This window comes from Eublepharis macularius, chromosome 6 (genome assembly GCF_028583425.1).
Source record: "Eublepharis macularius isolate TG4126 chromosome 6, MPM_Emac_v1.0, whole genome shotgun sequence".
Taxonomy (NCBI): Eukaryota; Metazoa; Chordata; class Lepidosauria; order Squamata; family Eublepharidae; genus Eublepharis; species Eublepharis macularius.
In genome coordinates this window covers 89076178-89095170 of record NC_072795.1, presented here as the reverse complement: position 1 = coordinate 89095170, position 18993 = coordinate 89076178, and the positions used below count along the sequence as shown (strand labels likewise).

Genomic DNA, 18993 nt, shown 5'->3' with positions numbered 1-18993 from the left:
CAGCAGATCCCTGCATAAAATAGCAATGTCAATAGACTTACGGGTTGTAGTGGTCTAACTGAACCCTTTAATGCCAAAACCCATTAAAGCTTCAGTGATGCTAGGCCTTTGATCATCTTGTTTTTACTCTATGAAAGTTCCAACCATAACTGTCTATCACATTTTCATCCCCTCTCCTCCAAGAAGCCTAGTTATGCTGACATAAGTGACTCCCTCTCTTCCATTTTATTCTACCCGTCCCTGTGACAGCTGTTATTTTGAGAGACAGTGTCTGGCCTAAAGTCGCCAAGTGAGCTTCTTAGCTGAGTGTGGATGTGAACCTGTGTCCAACACTCTATCTATTATACCACACAAGTTGTCTGGAACCAGTTTATGCTAAAAAATTGCTCAAAAGAGTGGTTGAATTAATAAATCCACGTTTCTTTTCACAAACACATTAGCTGTGGTCTTGCATCTGTTTGTGGCTATCATGATTCATGATTACCTGAGTATACCCCCAGAAGGAGAACTCCCCCCACCAGCTGAAGTTGGCTGTTGAGAATACTGCTGGAGTCAATTCAGATAAAGTTCAAAAAGGAAGCTTACCTGATGTGGTTCTACACCCATTTCTCTTAATGCTGACTGGAAAAACATTTTGGCTGGCTTCCCCACCACTTCAGCTTGTATATCACAGGCGTACTGGGAGATAGGACAAAATTTATATTTACAGTATATAAAAGTGTCCAACCAGTATACATAAGGCTTATACAAAAACTATGGAATTGTTGACAGATCAACAAAAGAAGGTGGTATGCTATCAGCATGGACAGTGATTGCAGAAATACTGAAAAGCCACCAGCAGATGTTCATGGAAATAACGTGCCTGTAGGTTTTGCCTTGCAAAGGACTGCTCTTACAATCCCAAGAGAAAGATACTAGAGGGATATTATTGCTGTTCCCTAATATGTCCTGGCAAGATCTCTCAGATCTGCCTGATAAGGCAGAGAAGCAATACTGGGAATGGGGAAACCTATTAGCCCTTTTCAGGTGTTTTGAGGAGAACAAGCTACATGCAATTGGTACATGGTGATACATGTCATGGTTATGGGTTATGTGGTTAATGGTTATTCCAACACATTACAATGTTTTGCTATCTTTCCTTAGTTGTAACAAATTGGTTTAAAGAAGCCAACAGTTGGGGAATTTCAAAAAATTAGAAGTTTTGTAGACTACTTGAAAAAAAATTGTAAAGGTATCACAAAATAAGCAGTCAACAAGTGTACAGTAACTGCTAAAAATCCACTTGAAGCACTTTGGGTCCCTGACTGTATGCAGGTATGACATTTGGAATACTTTCAAATGAGAAATTGGAGCCTAATTAGAGTTGCCAGGTGCCCACTGGTGGCAGACAAACTCCCAGTGGTTTGCCCTTCTGTGCACCGATCGCAGGCAATCAGTGGGAGAAGACACTCACTACTACCAGCAGACAGTGTGGGCAAATGGATGCACATGCCTCTTTGCCCCACCACGATGACATCACTTCCAGAAGTGACATTGTCATGTGGGGGATTTTTATTTTGTCCTGCCTTTCAGATGGGAAAACAATATGTTAAAATAGTATCGGATGCAGCTGTTTTCTGCTCTCTCTCCAGAACTGGATATATTTGTGATTTTTCTTATAAAATAATTATACTTACTAAAAAGATATTTATAATTTTAAGTTCCATAGCTAAGCTATAAATGATGCATTTGTGTCGCTAAAACAGAAAAATAAGTTGAGGTTTGATAGGAAATTAAGGACTGTATATATTCCAATTTCCCCCAAAATTCCCAAGAAAAAATGTGTTTTTTCACCCATGGTTTCAAAATTTTCAGAAATTTTACACCTCAAAGTATGCAGTAGTGAAAGTAGTCTTTCAACACCATAACCTCCCCAGAAGAAGTTATAAAACCATCTCCATTTTTATTATTAAGTTTCTCCTCTCTACAACTTCTTGCTCAATCCCAGACTCCATGTACGTATTGTGAATACTGCAGATCAATGGGTAGACAGGGCAAAGGAAGGAATGGGATACCCCGAAGGAACCCTCCACTGCCAAGTTGATGCTACAGGTGGGCATGAGTGGAGGAAGAGAAGGAGGGCAGTGTCTGGGGTCTCAGTCCCAGCCCCCAGACTTGCCAGGAGGGAACAGTGGGAGGCAACCGGGAGGCAGTGGCCCGGCCACCCCAGCCAGCAACCAGGTCCAGAACCTGCCCACTCCAGGGGGAAGGGGCAAAAGGCCAAAGCCTCAGAGGGCTGGAGGGAGCAGGGAGAGACCAGCTAGTCCCACCCTCCAGGGGGAGGAGAGGGGGCTAAGCAGGCCAGAGGGAAAGGGCCAAGACAGGGGGAATAGGGACCCAGCAGCAGCCCAAACAGAGCCCTTATCAGCAAAGGAGGAGAAGCAGCCACTACAGCCCAGAGCCACACCCCGGCTAGAGGACAGTAGCCTGGCTCAGGAGTTGCTAGGAGCCAAGCCCCTCCAGGTGGAGCTGCCACAGGCATTCTTGGGGAGGAGATGGGTAGCCCCGCCCAGCATCAATGAGCAGGCAGGCCAGAAGCTGGCCAGGGCAATTCCTTGTGAGCAAGGCCAGGGAAGCTCAGCAGCACAGAAGCCGGCCGGGGCAGCTCCTCACGAGCAAGGCCAGGCAAGCTCAGCAGCTCAAAGGCCTACTGGGGCAGCTCCTCGTGAGCAAGGCCAAGAAGACCTCAGCTGGGGATGGCTCGCATTCAACCCCACCCTGCCAGCAAGGCAAGGAAGCCTACAAGGGGTTAGTGATAGGAGGGAAACACCTGAGGGAAGGCACAGCTGGGCCAAGTCAGGAGAGGGAACAAGCCTGGAAGGAGGGTGGGGTGGAGAAAGGAAACCCTATAAAGGGTGGCTAGGAAGAGCTCTGAGGGGTGGGTGTGAGTAAGGAGTGATGGCGTGGAGTGAGAGCAGAGCAGTGCGAGAGTGGAGGCTTGGAGGAGAGTTCTGGGAGGAGGAGGCGGAGGAGGAGGAGGAGGAGGCAGCGGAGGAGGAGGAGGAGGAGGAGGAGGAGGAGGAGGAGGAGGCCAGCGAGTGGACTGAGAGGGAGTCTGGGTGATGTATACCGCCCCTCCTTCCACAGAGCAGGGTCCTGCAGCATCCCTGGCGCCCCTCTGATGTCAGGGCCGGCCCAGCTGGCGCCCCGCCCAGTGGCGGCAGTGACAAGCTCTGACACGCAGCAGAGAATGACCAGGGGACAGCCTCTGCTCCCCCCTTCCCCCTTCTCCACACTGCTGAGGCAAGCAGGCACACTGGCAGTGGCTGGGGCTGGGCAGACAGAGTGGCAGGGAGGGTGGTGGAGAAGAGATTGAGAAAAAGGGGGCAGTAGCTGCTTGCTGCTACCCTCCCTGGTGAGTTTCTTGTGGACCTCTGCTTGTGATCACTAATTACTAACATTTCCCTTTGAATGATAAAGTACCTCCAGTGCCTTCATATATACTCCAACATCAAGCTTCAAGCCATCAGTTTCCTTATAATAGCGCCTGAAAATAAAAAGTTCAAATTAGATTACAGTCTTCACCCTTTTTCCTTATTTTTTTTCCAAAACTTACAATTCAAGTTAAATGGAATTATGCTGTCCTAGGTACTCTATAGTCAATGGGCTTATAAAGGTGTAACCGCTTAGAAATACACTGCTAGTTTGTTTCCCCCAGGAGCTTCCAAGATGGTAGTAATCAGACCAGACACAAGTACAAAAGGGGCACATGCTGTAAGGGAACACCAATGTGAGCAAATGTGTAACAGCCCTGACTGAACTGTTTGCTTGTTATTTATGGACTGTACATCATGGCAAACCATTCTATGGTTTCATAAAGTCTGCCTAGTTTTACAGACATACACAAAAAATGGGTTAGAGATAATTCTGTACCCTTCTAAGAATGCACAGAGGAAATAAATGCTTATCATTGCAGAGGGCAACCAGTTTGGCTACAAACTGAATATCTATACACACAGATCTATGTATTTTGTTACATATAACTGACCTAATTTGTTTGCTGCGCTGATGACATGAGAAGTGCCAATTAGCCAACTGACCTACCAACTGCTTTTAGCTGATTCGTCATCCACATTTAACTGCTTGTCCAAATAAATGTAAACAGTTCTGCATATTACCAAAATCTCACTAAAAGTGCCTTCTGGACATATCAAAGGTAAAGTACCACGCTTATCAGAAGAAAAGGTCCATCTTTATTATGGTCTTTCCATTCCCTTTGGAAACAACATACCAGAAGCAAAAATAAAAATATATGATCTTATGCCAGGGGCAGACTGGAAAAGCAAAAAGGCCACGCCTGCTCCATGGCCACACTCCCCCTTGCCTATGCCCCCAAAGCAAGGAGGACAGGCTGATGCTGAGGACTGCTGCAGGGCTGGCCAGCCTGATGCACATCTCTTCCTGCATGGGGCCTACAGATTGGGGGGGGGGGCAGCCCCTAGGCCATTGGCCCACCATCACTTTCCCTGGAAGCCTTAATGACCCATCTTCCGCTCTTCTTACTGCTCAACCCCACCAGTTAAAATTTGCTCTCACCAGTTAAAACTTGTTCTCCAATTAGGTGACTTACCAGTCAATTAAAGCTTGGAATAGGTAGAGTTCCAAGCTTTAGGTAAAGTTGTTTTTATTTTGCAGGACTAGATATGTACGTTTTCATAAAAGACATGTGTGTGTACTTATGAAAGAAATGACACTAGGTCACAGTTCCTCACTGCCTGCCTGTATCTTTAAAACAGGCTTTCTTTCTCCATCATCATCATCACCACCACCATCACAACAACATTCAATTTATATATCGCCCTTCAGGACAACTTAATGCCCACTCAGAGCGATTTACAAAGTATCTTATTATTATCCCCACAACAATAATCACCCTGTGAGGTGGGTTGGGCTGAAAGAGCTCCTAGAAGCTGTGATTGACCCAAAGTCACCCATCTGGCTTCAAGTGGAGGAGTGGGGAATCAAACCCGGTTCTCCAGATTAGAGTCCTGCACTCTTAACCACTACACCAAACTGGCTCCATACTATAAGCAGCAGCGCTGATGATAGAACATGCCACTAAATCCAACCAAATATTACTGGTTTTAGGTTTGCTGCAAAGCTGACAGACAATTGTAATCATGTTTATTTGGAAGTTTTTGAGTTTTTTTTAGGAGGGTCTATATCCAAACAACCCTGTTTAGCAGTGCAGCCTTATGAAGTCTTTTTGTTCTAAAAATATTCAGTCTTCTTCAAGTTCAGGATATTATGCAGTACATTTCTTTCTCTTTTTCATAAACATAACAGCAATCTACTCCCAGCGTTTTCTTTAAAATATGAATAAAAATCCCCAGACAGATATCCAGATAACAAAAAAAAATGTGTAGGATGAGCAGTCAGATAAAATTTTATGCTTTCTCCTTCTGCCATTTTCGATTATTCAGCACAGCCTCTCTTTAAAATGACCACTTGACCTTTGCTAGAACAGCCATTAACCTTCTATAGTCTAGCGTAAACAGCTTAATTTTCTGACAGTGGCATGACAGAAGAAATTACAAAGCCAATTCCCACTCTCAGCCCAAAACAGATGCTAAATGTAAATCACTCCTTTTACAGGAGGAGAGCATTCTGCTCCAATAACTCCAGTGCTCCAGATTTCTAGAGAACAAGTTAAAAACTTTTAGCAAAAATTAACATGACTTCCCTTAAAGTGAATTGGAAGAAGTGAACAATAGTGTACCTGCATGTGTATACTGTCTGAATACTAAATGTCTTAATAGAAATCTGATTTTAATCGACACAAAATTCACACCACTGTTGTTCACAAGGCAGCATTCTTCTTTTCCAAAAAACATACAAACCCAACCACTGTAGGCTTGTATGCACCTTACAAACTTTGTATGCACACTGTATCTTTGCAACCATTAAGATAGCCACCTAGTATCACCCAGACCCCATGTCATCTCTGCTGTAGCTCCAACTTTAGGGGACAAGCTCTCTGAGAAGGTATATTGAGAAATTTTCAGGAGCCATTGCATGACCATCTTCTTTACCAGGACTTTTAATGGAATTTAGACTGCAGACATCTTTTGGGAATAGAGTGGTTATCTGGGGTTTTAGTCTGTATGTTTTAAATTATTAAATCTTTTAAATTTGATTTGTAACCCACCTTGAGCTATGAGGAAAGGTGGGATATAAATATTTTAATACAACAAACAAACAAACATACAAACATTGATCTCACTCAATCTAGCTTTAGTCTTATATTAAAGCAATGCTAATGGAATTTGAACTCACTGAGACTGAAAGGGAAAGAAACACAGCAGATGCCTCAATGGAAGTGTCAACCCAGTGTGGAACAGAAGTGAAAAAGGCAAATTCTATGCTGGGATTAGGAATAAAACTGAAAATAAAACAGTCAAGATTATAGTACCCTTATGTAGATCTATGGTGTGGCCTCATTTGGAATACTGCATGAAGTTCTGGTAACTATATCTTTAAAAAGATATTGCAGAGTTGAAAAAAGCACAGAAGAGGGCAACCAAGATGACTGGGCGTTGGAGCACCTGTGGTTTGTTATTTCTGAATTCCAAAACAGTAAAAAAAAACTTTATTGTTTCTTACTGCCTTTCAAGAAGCACTTATCGGTAGCCTATGCTACATTCTTTCTGGATGCCATCCTCATATTTTCCAAACTGTCACAAACATTTTGATACATTAGACCAGGGGTGGGCAATTGTTTTGGCTTGGGGGCCACTTTGTGGAAGTGGAGGTTAGCGGAGGGCCGCACCATTTAAAATGATTGCATTCATTAGTTAACTCTGCATTTCAGAAAAGGTATAAATTGTATCATAAAAATCAATAAATATAAATTAAATAAAATAGTGGTAGTTTTATTCAATTTATTTATTGTGCTAATTTCATATCATCTATAGCTGCAAGCACATTTAATTTTAGAATCAGTTTAATGAGACAAATGTACCCTATCACACTTTTCTACAATTTTTTTTGAAATCAGGAATGAGATTGCTTGTTGAGATTCTCATCACAGCCTGCAAGTTAATGTCTGTCAAAGAGCATCTATATTTACTCTTGTTGATCTTCATGCAAGAAAAACTCGGTTCAAGGTGGATTTTTCTGACTGTCTTGGTGGGCCACAAAAAACTCTGTAGCGGGCCGCATGTGGCCCGCGGGCCGCAATTTGCTCACCCCTGCATTAGACAATAAATAAATAAATAAAACACATCTACAAAACTTTAGGGCATAAATACTTCATCATCTTCACAAATCCATTTTTAAAAAATCTGATTGCCAATGTAAGAAAAATGTTTCATGTGTTCTAAAGTACAGAACTGTTAGAGAATCTACAGGCTTTCTATGTTATTAAAGGGATTATTTTGCTTGTTCTGATTCTTTCACTCTATTCTTTTCAATTAAAACTAGCCAAGATTTTGCCAATCAATCAGCAAGTGTAACAGATGACTCTCACAATGGATTTTCAGCTGTTCTTTACAACCATTAGCTCCATTAGGTTAATAATTCGCATACTAAGGTTCTTCTTCCCCTTAAGAGTTATTGAAATAAGGAGTCTTTCAGGTCAATTGTAAACATATTTTAAAATATCACAGTAGCATATATTAGAATGTTTGCTAAAATGCCATTTGTATTTATTTATTTTTATTTACTTAATTTATACCCAGCCTTTCTCTACAACTGGGGGATCTAAAGTACCTCAGATAATTTTCCTCTCCTCCATTTTATCCTCATAACAACTCTATGAGGCAGGCTAGGCTGAGACCATGTGAATGGCCCAAGATCACCCAGCAAGCTTTCGTGGTACAATGGAGATTCAAATTCAAAATCTACCAGGATCTTCTCTGATCCTAGTCTGAAATTCTATCAACTACACCACACCGGCTCTCTATTATTTAGTGCTAGCTTACAATTTATTTGGTGCTGGTAGGCTTGGTAAATCTGGATTAATGAAATCAGGACAGCATATGCATCTGATTAAGATCCATGGTTCTAAGGGACTTCTCCACGCTTCACACTTAGTGTCATTTGACAAGGGTGGTATCCCTGCATTTCCTCAAAGCATAATAGTTATAAATTAAAATTATGAGAAAATAATGTTTACAAATTAATACAAAGACTAGAATAAAGATCAGAACAAAATACCACTTGCAACCTATGCTGGACAATGACACTCTTCTCTTACATGCATTGGGAGGCAAACCTTTTTTTGTCCACAGGCAGCCCCTAATCTTAAACTATTTCTCACTCACAGTAACGTGTTTCTTAACACAGACATGGACTCTGGAACCAGGGACTGCAACAAACCACGATGCTACCTCAGTCGCCATATTCACTCTGACAACACAATCACTGGACCTAACAATACCAATTACACCATCTCAGGTTCATTCATTTGTTTATATTCCAATGTTATATATGCTATTGAATGTCAGCACTCAGCAATGTTCTTCCACTCTCTACACTGGAGAAAGAGATTAGTCCCTACTGACATTAATCTGACATTAAAAATCACAACACTCAAAAAACAGAGGGAGAACATTTTAATCTTCCAGGATATTCTACTGCTGACCTAAAAGTGGCTGTTTTCAAACAGAAAAACTTCAAGGGAAGATTACATTGTGGTATTGCTGAAATGGAATTTATTTACAAATTCAGAAGTGGGGGCTGAACAGACACTGAGAGCCAAAACACACGTTAAGAAAAACCTAGGTTCAGCACGTGTTCTCTTACCTCAAGGTTTGCTGGGATCTGTAGGCGTCCTGGAAGCTTAAAGTTTAGCATTTACAGAGCAGCAAAAAGGGAAAGGGAAATACAGGTGCCTGTATTTTAAGCTTTAAGCTTCCAGGACGCCTTTAAGCTTCCAGGACGCTTACAGATCCTTTAAGCTTCCAGGACTTTAAGCTTCCAGGACCCCTACAGATCTTTAAGCTTCCAGGACGCCTACTTTAAGCTTCCAGGACTCCTACAGATCCCGGCAAACCTTGAGGTAAGAGAACACGTGCTGAACCTAGGTTTTTCTTAACGTGTGTTTTGGCTCTGAGAATTCTTATTTCACTATAGATGCTAATTTTTGCTCTAATCAAGCCACATTGTACCTTTACATCCTCCAGCCTCCCTTCTTTGCTTGACCCTACCCACCTCCTGACTGGGATATATTTCTCCACTCCTCTCTGTATCTGAAGAAGGGAGCTTTGACTCTCAAAAGCTTATATCCTGAAAATCTTGTTGGTCTTCAAGGTGCTACTGGATTCAAATCCTGCGATCCAACCAAAGTAAGGGCCTTTTGGGCTCCTATTCCAAGCCAAAGGGTGCGATCCCTTTGTGCCATGACTTTCCTACAATTCAGCAGGGTCTCATACTTTTCACCCCCATCAGTCACTGCTGCTCTTGCTTCCTCTATATTCTCCACCCTGCCTCATGTGCTTTTACAAATATGTGATTTAAAAACAAAAACAAACCTGATAAGCTAGTTATATGAAATGACAGCAATAAATAACGGACTTCTCAGCCAGTCTTACTGGAAAATTACTCTAAGTTCTCATATTTCAATAGGTGGCCAACCTGGGCTATGACAAATGAATAATTTATTCAAAATCCTGGTAGCTGAGATAGAAAACATAATGCAGACCAAGAAGCTGTTTCTATAGTACCTTACACAGTACAACTACAGTAATGTTGTGCTTCCAAAGAAATGTTTTTAAACATGGTTTATCCAATCCTTAGAAATAAGAAAAATGTGTCAAGGGGACTATGTATGGCCATTTTCACACTGTTTACTGGCCACGGAACATCGTGCCAAGCTCCCAGAACAACAGTGTCTTCCTGGCACGATTTTGCGTGAGAACTGCGAAATCGCACCAGGAAGACGCTGTCATTCTGGGAGCTTGGTGCGATATTCCGCGGCTGGTAAGCAGTGTGAAAACAGTCTGCGCTTATGGATGCATTCTGACATCACTCCCCAAAGCAAAATCATCCCATACCCCTGAACACTGGTTCCTCTTCTCTGACAAACAGCTTGGAGATTTTGAGCACGCATGAATTCTAGAAAAGCAGCCAAAGCGCAGTAAGGCAGGGAAGCAAGTTATATACCCTCTGGTAGAATGAATTCTTCTTGTGTTGTCTCTATGTCACCGAACCATATATATTGAATAACGTACCCCTTTCCCAGAGATATTAGAACTGGGTTCTCCAGGCCAATGAGAACTCGAAAGGTTTCATTAAGATTTTTGTAAGAGAAGTTGTCTGCTGCATCACCAACTACCACACAGTTGGGGTTTGCTTTATCAACATCAGCAAATTCAGGAATGACATCTGAGGGGAAAAAGCAAAAAATTCCAATCTTTTCAAGCAAATGTGCTTTATATTATTGATACGTAAATACAGATTGATTATTCTAGACACCCCAACAATTATTACAGCTGTAACTTCTGATTGACAATCAAATTCCATTGTACTTTGCAAGAGAATTCAGAAACAGCAAGAGGAAAAAAATGACACATTGTTCTATTGTAACAGTCCAAACCAAAACAGAGTCATACTCTTCTAAACCCATTGATTTAGGACTAAGAAGGGTGGAATTCTGTTTAGGATTGCACTGTTAGTCTATCATAAAAACACCCTGGAATATCACAGAAAGAATTGTTTTCCTCCCACGAGTTCAAGGCAACCGTCACAGTATCTTGCAGCTCCATGACTGCTTGCCAATCCATAGCACGCCACCTTCTGAAATCTGCTGATTATCTTCTGTTTAATATAAGACCTGATTTTTAAACATTTTCTTTTGATGTTATCTGCCCGTAAAGGTAGCATACATTTTCTGCAATATCAGTATATTATTATTATACTTCATTCCAATGGACCTCTTGGGGTATCTGCACACTAAGTGCTTCTTTGTTGGTACGCAAGTCAGGCCACAAGCACCTCAGAATGGAGAGGCCTGATTCTCAGAGAACCAGTCCAATCCAATTATGAGATTCCAAGCAGATAGCAATAATTTAGAGTGCTCTTGGAACTAGAAAAGTTGCAGTTCATCTTTTCAGTTAAATTCTGGGATAAAGCTTAATAGGAAGACACAAGAATATCAATCTAGCATATTTGTACACCGCTTTTCAATCATAATGGTTCTCCTCGTAATAGTGTACATGACTGTATTCCCAGAAGTGGTGCTTTCTAATCTCAAGATAAATGGTCTGATCTAAAAAACTGACTGAGGTATGCTACTTCCCCAGATTTTCTGATTGTTTACTACAACATAACAGTATACAGTATAACTTTTCTTTACATGTACTCAGCCTTCCATTTCTGTTCCTATGAGGCACATTTAACCATAAAGGCTAGAAAAGCTCTTCCTTCTCAAAAAACCAAGTAAAAATGAATTGCACTTACTAGACTGAGACACTGCCACTGAATAAAATTCCATGTATGTCCTCCTAGTCAACTAGTCCATCCAGATTATGGCCCAGAAAACCCATTTTCCGTGACATGTCAAAGATTAGTGTCACAAATGACTACAGCCATTTTTTATTCCTCTCCTATCAAAATCAACCAGATCTTTCATTTGCAGCTGCATAGACTTGAGGCAACCATCGGCTGCGAGATCAGCGGAGGCCCTCAGCCCTTGACCATTACGGATTCCGTGTCAACTCTGTTCAATAAATGGTCTCATAAATTAACACAAACACAGGTAACATAACACTTGCACAGCACAAGAATTAATACTGCATTAACGCAGTATTATAAGAGCTAGGTTACAAACCATTCCCATGCTTCTGCTTGGGCAAGAGATTTTGAACTCATGCACAAGCAGAGCATCATCTATGAATTTAGTTTCACTCTTCTTGTGCAATGTTCTAGTGTGTCATACTAAACAGCTTTCCTTTGAGTGCAAATGCCACAGAACTGAAGCTGATTTTGAATATACCCAGTGGCATCAAAAATATTGATGCTGAATGCAGGAGTGAGATTGCCCCCTGTCTAATCTACCACTTGCATTATGCTTGACTGCAAATTACGACATGATATTAAAGATTAACCAACCATCATGTACAAGAAGGTGTGGCCTCAGGTTACGTTCCTTGAGAATGAGGCATGCTGCTGGTGCTGGAGCAGTGACTTCATTTACTGCAATGTCAAAGCCCAATCGCTGCAACTTCTCTACAAACTTTTCACGAGTTGCTTGAGTTTCATTGGTGCAAAACCGCAGCTTCAGACCAGATGTCTTGATCCTATTAGAGCACAATAGTGAGACATTAAAATCAATCAGCTACTAGTTCAAGATTTAAATGAATGAATCTTTTAAAATCAGTAAACATATATAAAAGAAGAAAGGGGCATTCAATGCCTAGCCAGCACTATAAACAAGCAAACAATATGTTTAAAATAGCCGAAGCTTCTGCCACAAGCATGCTACAAAAGCACAAACCAACAACTTATTTAAGAAAGAGCATTATTTTTTCTAACAAGATCTCAACTATTGCAACACTTTGTAGATCAGATTGTAGATAGATAATACAAATCCAATTCCAAAGCTGGCATATTTCTTTTGTTTGGACTTACTTTCACTCTTAGATAGAGATGGGCACGAACTGAAGTACGAACCAAAGTTCGTGACGAACCAGGCTAGTTTGTGGTTCGCAAACCAGCGGTTCGTCAGAGGCCATTTCTGCCGAACCACCACAAACGTTAGGCTGGTTCGTTCGGTTCATTTTTTGGTTTGTCACTGCAGACAGCCTGGCGCTGATCAATCAGTTTCCTAGGCAACAGGGGATGGACTTCCTACAGGCCTTCTGCTGACCCAGAAGCGGCCTTCTGCTGACCCAGAAGTGACCTTATGCTGACCCGGAAGTGACGATTTGCTGATCTGGATGTGACATTTTCACGAACCAAACAAACCAGTTCATGAACCGGGGCAGGTTCGTGAAAGTTCATGGCTTGTGGTTCGTGAAATGTGATGAACCACGAACCACACGGTTTGGTTTTTTTCTGGTTCGTGCCCATCTCTACTCTTAGATTCAGAATTTTTCCAACTGAAAGGGATACATTTCCCTGTGCTCTTAAGAGTTTTCTGGCACTGAAGAACACTCTTATTCTATAGAATAGTGCATATTGCAAATAAAGATGCAGGCACTACCAAGGAGACATAACTTTCTAGCTCAATTAGTAGGAACAGATGAATTTTACAGTTTAATAGCAGCTTGATCAAAAGGAGGTCCCAACAACCCAACTATTTCTAAGTTGGCAAATGCGTCAAACTGGCATCTCCATACCATTTTCAATGTGAAAATAGGATGCCAGTGATACAAAATACCTTCCCCCCCCCACCCCGCCCCAGTACCAATGGTTGAACAACTATTTGGCATGTAAAAGCTCTCAGGTTCAAATTTGGGACTTCCATTTAAAAGAATCAGGTGGCAGGTGACATGAAAGACCTAACCTGCGATCTCAGAGAGTTGCCAACCGTCAGAGAGTAGACACTACTGACCCTGATGGACCAACGGTCTTATGCAGTATAAGGCAGTTTCTTGTGTGTTCAAAACCTCCAGTTTGAAAGAGGATAGTATCATTAAACAGATTCAAGTCAAATATGTCCATAGGCAGCAATTCTGAAGCCTATGATATTAGAAAGAAATAGCTCATGACAATTTTAAAAATCTCCAAAGATGTCATCACCTGTAACCCAGCAGAATGGTTATTTTTGTATTATTTGCCTTTCCTAATCATAAGTATGTGAATTATCAATTACACTTAGTAGTTAATTGCCCTTCATAAAGATAGCTTTTCTATTTTAAATTAGGCAGTTAATATATTGTAACTAATAGCATCCACTTGTACATTATAAATATATCTTCATTGATTGGAGCAGTGAATGTGAGAATCACTCATGAGCTAATGAAGCAATTGAGTAAAGAAGTGCAGTATGTATCCAGGGAATAATTATTGTTAATGAATTATGATGTGACCTTCTCAGAACAATGAACAATGGGTGTGACAGTCAGATGACATCTGTTATTCCTAATATGATTTAAGCAAAACAAAAACAGTAATATATTTTATATTCCACAAAGGCTTTTAAAAGAATGATTTGATTCAAACAATTTTATTACATTCCAAATTATGTTCTGACTTACGTGATAGGATAATTGCAAGATATGACTGACCAGAAGAGATATTTGATTCTTTCATTTAGAAACTTCTATTTACTTTAAAAGGCCAATGTGTAGAAATCTGGAACACATATGAAGGTACTCCAAACTATAGTGTTTTAATTCAGATCAAAAGTATAAGCACAATTTCAGATGGAAGTCTTGCAAAGTGTCAGGTGTGTGAAATCGACATGGCTAACACTTGCTATATGGGAACTTTACCAATCTCAACATTAACTGCTTCTAGTTCAAATAAACTAGCAGAATTAGTGAGGAGGCCACAGCAATGGTGGAACACAGTAACAATGGCTGGTCCTAACCCGCACTCTTATGAATACTGCTTCTTTGAGGCATTTCCTCCTTGGGTGCTTTCAATAGTTGCCATCTGGAAGGACCCAACGAGTTCTTACTAAAATTCTCATTCCTAAGACTCAAGAGAAGAAAAAACAGGTATATGGAAAACATTCCTTACACACTGGGCAGTAAGTCTGCTGACCACATCTTTTGAAAACCACCAACTTTTCTATCATTACAGAGGTTTTGAGACAACCAAATCTCTCTTGTCTGGCAAAGACCAGAACACAGTTGCACAGATAACCAAAGGGAAAGGGGGCACAGCATCACACACCCATACAGAAGCAACAACAAACAGATGTATTGCAGTATAAAAGCAACTCTTCAGGACTAACCAGTACAGATTGGTAGCTTGACTTGGTCACATTTTATCCTCGTAACTCTGTAAGATGGAGCAGTTACTCAAGCAAGTCTCTTGCAACAACAATGGTCTCACACGGGTCTCTGGAGAGGCAGCATATGAGTTTTCTAAATAAGTAAGTTTAAAATAAATTACTACCTTTCTCAGCTAACTTAAAGTTAACCAGTTAACTTCGTAGCTGAGTGAGGACTTGAACCTAATCCTATACCGCATCGCACTAATTCACAGAATAAGCGATACCGAATATAATACCATAAGACAATAATCTACTTCTTGTCATGTATTTCAGACTTCAAACAGGGCAGTGCCTTTATCATCTCACAATTAAGAGGGGAGCAGTGGACAATTTTTCAAGAGAGCATACTCCAAGGATACCAAGCTAGAATGCAATTTAACTTAGGCAATGCAAATTACATTCACAAAAGCGTTTGTTTGACATGGGCAACGGTCTACAAAGTGGTGAGTTTTATAATCCTGATTCAACTCCTGACACTAAACTTTTATCACAATCTCACTGAACATCAGAAAAGGACAAAGAATTGTATTTGCCTGGTGCTATGAATCTCCATCTGCAGGTGAGTGTCATCTCATTATGGTCACTCAATGGCAATGAGATTTTTAACCCACTCAAAAGCACACTTTTCTTTACTAATTCATTACTAGTCCCAGGACTGACTGAGCCTTAATAATATATAAAGATCTCAGGACTAAACCCAGGAGAGCTCTGGATCAAATGTAGGCTGTACCTTCAGAACTCCTATTGGTGGCTGAAAGTTTAAGCCTGCAAGGTTGTGAATAGATGTGATGGAGCAGGCGTTCTAGAAACTGAGTTCTTGAAAAACAACTCCCCATTCATCTGAAGCAGAGTGTTTTCTTTCTCAAGTTGTTGGGGCACTATTCTTTGGTTTTAGCTGTGTAGCATGGCTGTTTGTCTCTTGTTGCTTGAAATAGCAAACTGGATCACTTACCCATGAACAAGTGCTATAACTGCTTTTTTCAAGAAACAGGCAGCTCTACCTACCCATGAGTAAACCTATCAATGAATCTACAAGTGTATGAAAAACAGCACAGGACTGGCAATACTAGCACAAAGAGACACAAACTAAAGATAAATAAGGGGCAGGGGAAATGCACCAAGAAATATGATGTAAGCACTGTCTTAGATAGCCAGATTTTTAGGACTCACCTCAACTGAGGAAACTGAATTTTGTCTCCATCTCACCCCAAAATAACAAAACTAGTTCAAGAAGTAAGCACAGCTTTGATACAATTCCTTTATTTCTCTCCCTCTACTAGTGTCGTAACCTTTATGTCATCTAAAGACAGGATGGGGGGGAGGGGGGAGGGTTTGCATTTTACATGCCCATAGGTTGACCCCAAAACCATTGGCGAGGACAGTTGGCTAAGATTGTACAAGGTCACCCAGGATGTCCAATAATTGTCCTAACAGTTTACCTGTTATGGCACAATAATGAGAGTTTTTTTCATTATTTTCGGGTGAATGAACCTGGCAGATGCTGACAGCCAGCAGATGTGTAAAGTTCGAGGTGATTTGTAAGGGACCGGCTCATCTGACGCACAGTAATTGCATTGTGGGACATTGTCACTCAGAGTCTTGTCCTGTTCTGTCAGAATGAGGTAAAGGTCAGTTCAAAGAACTGGCATAGCATAAGGGACAGCTCTTCACAGAAATTAAAAATATTTTCATACAACTCTACTCACAAGCTGAGGAAAGTCAGATATGGGTCCACCATTGCAAGGTGGCTTGGATAACTGGAAAATTCATGATTTTCTGTGCATTTAAATACAAGTACAAATAGTTTTAAAATCTCACTTGTAGATATTATTCCACTATCAATTTAGGGGTTTTTTTTTCCTAACACAAAATTTACCTTTTATTTCTTTGTTGTTTCAGTACAGCCTCCCAAACAGACTAAGTTTAAACGACGGAATTACCTTAGACCCACTCAGACCACTTCCTAGGTCAAGTGAAGTCTCACCCTCTCCTATATATGAGTTCTGCTATTCTCAAGTACTGAGCTATACCAGAGGAGTTAGCTGCGTTAGACTGTAGTTGCAAAATAGTAAACAATCCAGTAGCACCTTTAAGACTGACCAACTTTATTGTAGCATAAGCTTTCGAGAACCACAGTTCTCTTCTGATGAAGTGAGCTATACCAGTAAGCATTTAGGATATTTACTTTGATTTTAAATGGTTCTTTTTAAAATAGTTCTCCTGCATCTCCTATTTTCACAACTCTTTTCCTTCCTAACAGATTCCTGGTCACCCTAAAACTGTAGCCTTCTGTTCCCAATTTACAATCCTTGGTCTTCGCTCAAAATCTTTACTTATTAAGCTTTCTTTGCTTGTGTTCAGAGGCAATGCCCTTCTCCCTTTTCATCTAACCCGTTATTCTCCCCTAAGTGCCTTCCCATTTACCAACTTTATTATAAGAAGGAAAGGCCAAAAGTAGCTGGAAAGGAAACGAGGCTAGAAAAGTAATAGGTATCTATACACAATGGAGACCTGCAGCAAAAGTGGTTCACAGGGTCAAGCTCTTGAACAGCAGAAACACATGAGGCCAGTATTACTGTGCAGGGCCAAAAAAACAGGCCATCTCAGAGGATACTTTTTAATGAGGACGGCTGTACCACAAAACCATAAAAGGACTCCAGTTAATAAAAGACTCGTGTTGTTAAAAGAGAGAAGCAAAAAGGTGGATAGCAGCAACACTGAGATGGTTGTATCCTATCATGGTGCCGGAGCACCTTCACGACACAGAAATGCCATATCAGGATACTGAAAGCTGAAGGAGTAGATCCATCAGCCCCTACGGTCCAAAAGACAACAGGCAGAGCTGATGAAGGGGTAATATGAGATCACCCAAAGAGACATTACCACCATTCCAGGCCATAATCCCACAACACAGTAAAACTCCATGCAAAAGCACAGCCTTCTGACTTGCCACTATAGGAAACGGGATGCTGGACCAGGTGGACCACTGGCCTGATCCAACATGGCTAGCAGAGACAGCTCAATACATTTTGGTGGATGAGGAAGAAAAACTAAATGGTACTCTCCAACAAGATAAACAAGTAATAGTAAAACTAAACAATCCCTATTTCTGCTCTTTAATATTAACCCCCCCCCCAATTTGCCATCTGAGGTAGATCATTTTAACTTGCTTAATGGCTAAGGTTGGCCCTTGTATTAATTAGGACTACAACATAAAGTAAATTAATCAGTTTGATTATACCATTAAAAATGTTTTCACTTACTAAGAAGGTGCTGATTAATTGGACAACATCAGGTTTTTTTTTTAAAAAAAATGACAAATACTTATAAAAGCTGTAGGCAACAGGTGCCATCTTAGAATAGGCCCTTCCTGTCTTCTCCCTGCCAGAAAACAATGTCTCTTCTAACATGTTGCCAGCTGCAACATACACAAGCATTCCTTACATTTAAAAAAAATGTTATTTCCGCTTCCAAAATGTTGTTTTAGTGCTAACCAAAATTTACACATAATAAATTGATTGACAGATTGTACAGAAAGGGCTCTCATTATTGACCAGAAACCAGGAAATTTCCACCATGCACCAGTGGAGGAGGAAAACAGCCGCCATTCTTTGCAAGTACCAGGTGCTCTGCTTTACCTATTGACCCTGCTGGGCAAGCACCTTTATTGGCACCTGGAATTAAATGCTAGGTGTAGACCGGGCTGATTGAAGTAAGGTTTTATTATCTTTGCCTATTATCTTTGCCCCAAACCCAACAAAGCAAAGTGAGATGGGCAGCTTTAAGGCAGTAGATTTAGGAATACCCCCATGTTCAGTTTTTAAATGTCGTATTTTCACCATGTGCACACAATCATTTGAATTTTCTGCTCTGAGTATCAGAATGGAATTTAGTTGGAGATTTATTTTTACTGTTGTTTTTATATATGGGTTTATTGAATGCTTTCAGTGAAAGACAGTCTAGAAATCAACTAATGATTAATCTTCTAAGATTTCTATAAATGGGCCCAGATTTAATTATTAGATGTGATTCCACTGGAGCCTTCGGAAATGCGTAGTAGGTTTTCA

The 18993-nt window shown here is 40.8% G+C and overlaps 1 protein-coding gene across 2 annotated transcripts in view; it reads right to left on the bottom strand.

Moving 5' to 3' along the window:
* Positions 1-18993, bottom strand: part of LHPP (phospholysine phosphohistidine inorganic pyrophosphate phosphatase) — a 177174-nt gene that overhangs the window by 143594 nt on the left and 14587 nt on the right. For both annotated transcript variants that reach the window (XM_054984278.1, XM_054984279.1), the window contains exons 2-5: positions 12091-12278; positions 10212-10365; positions 3463-3526; positions 586-678 (exon numbers count right to left, since the gene is read on the bottom strand). In XM_054984278.1, coding sequence (XP_054840253.1) covers positions 586-678; positions 3463-3526; positions 10212-10365; positions 12091-12278 — 499 coding nt within the window. The remainder of the gene's footprint in view (positions 1-585; positions 679-3462; positions 3527-10211; positions 10366-12090; positions 12279-18993) is intronic.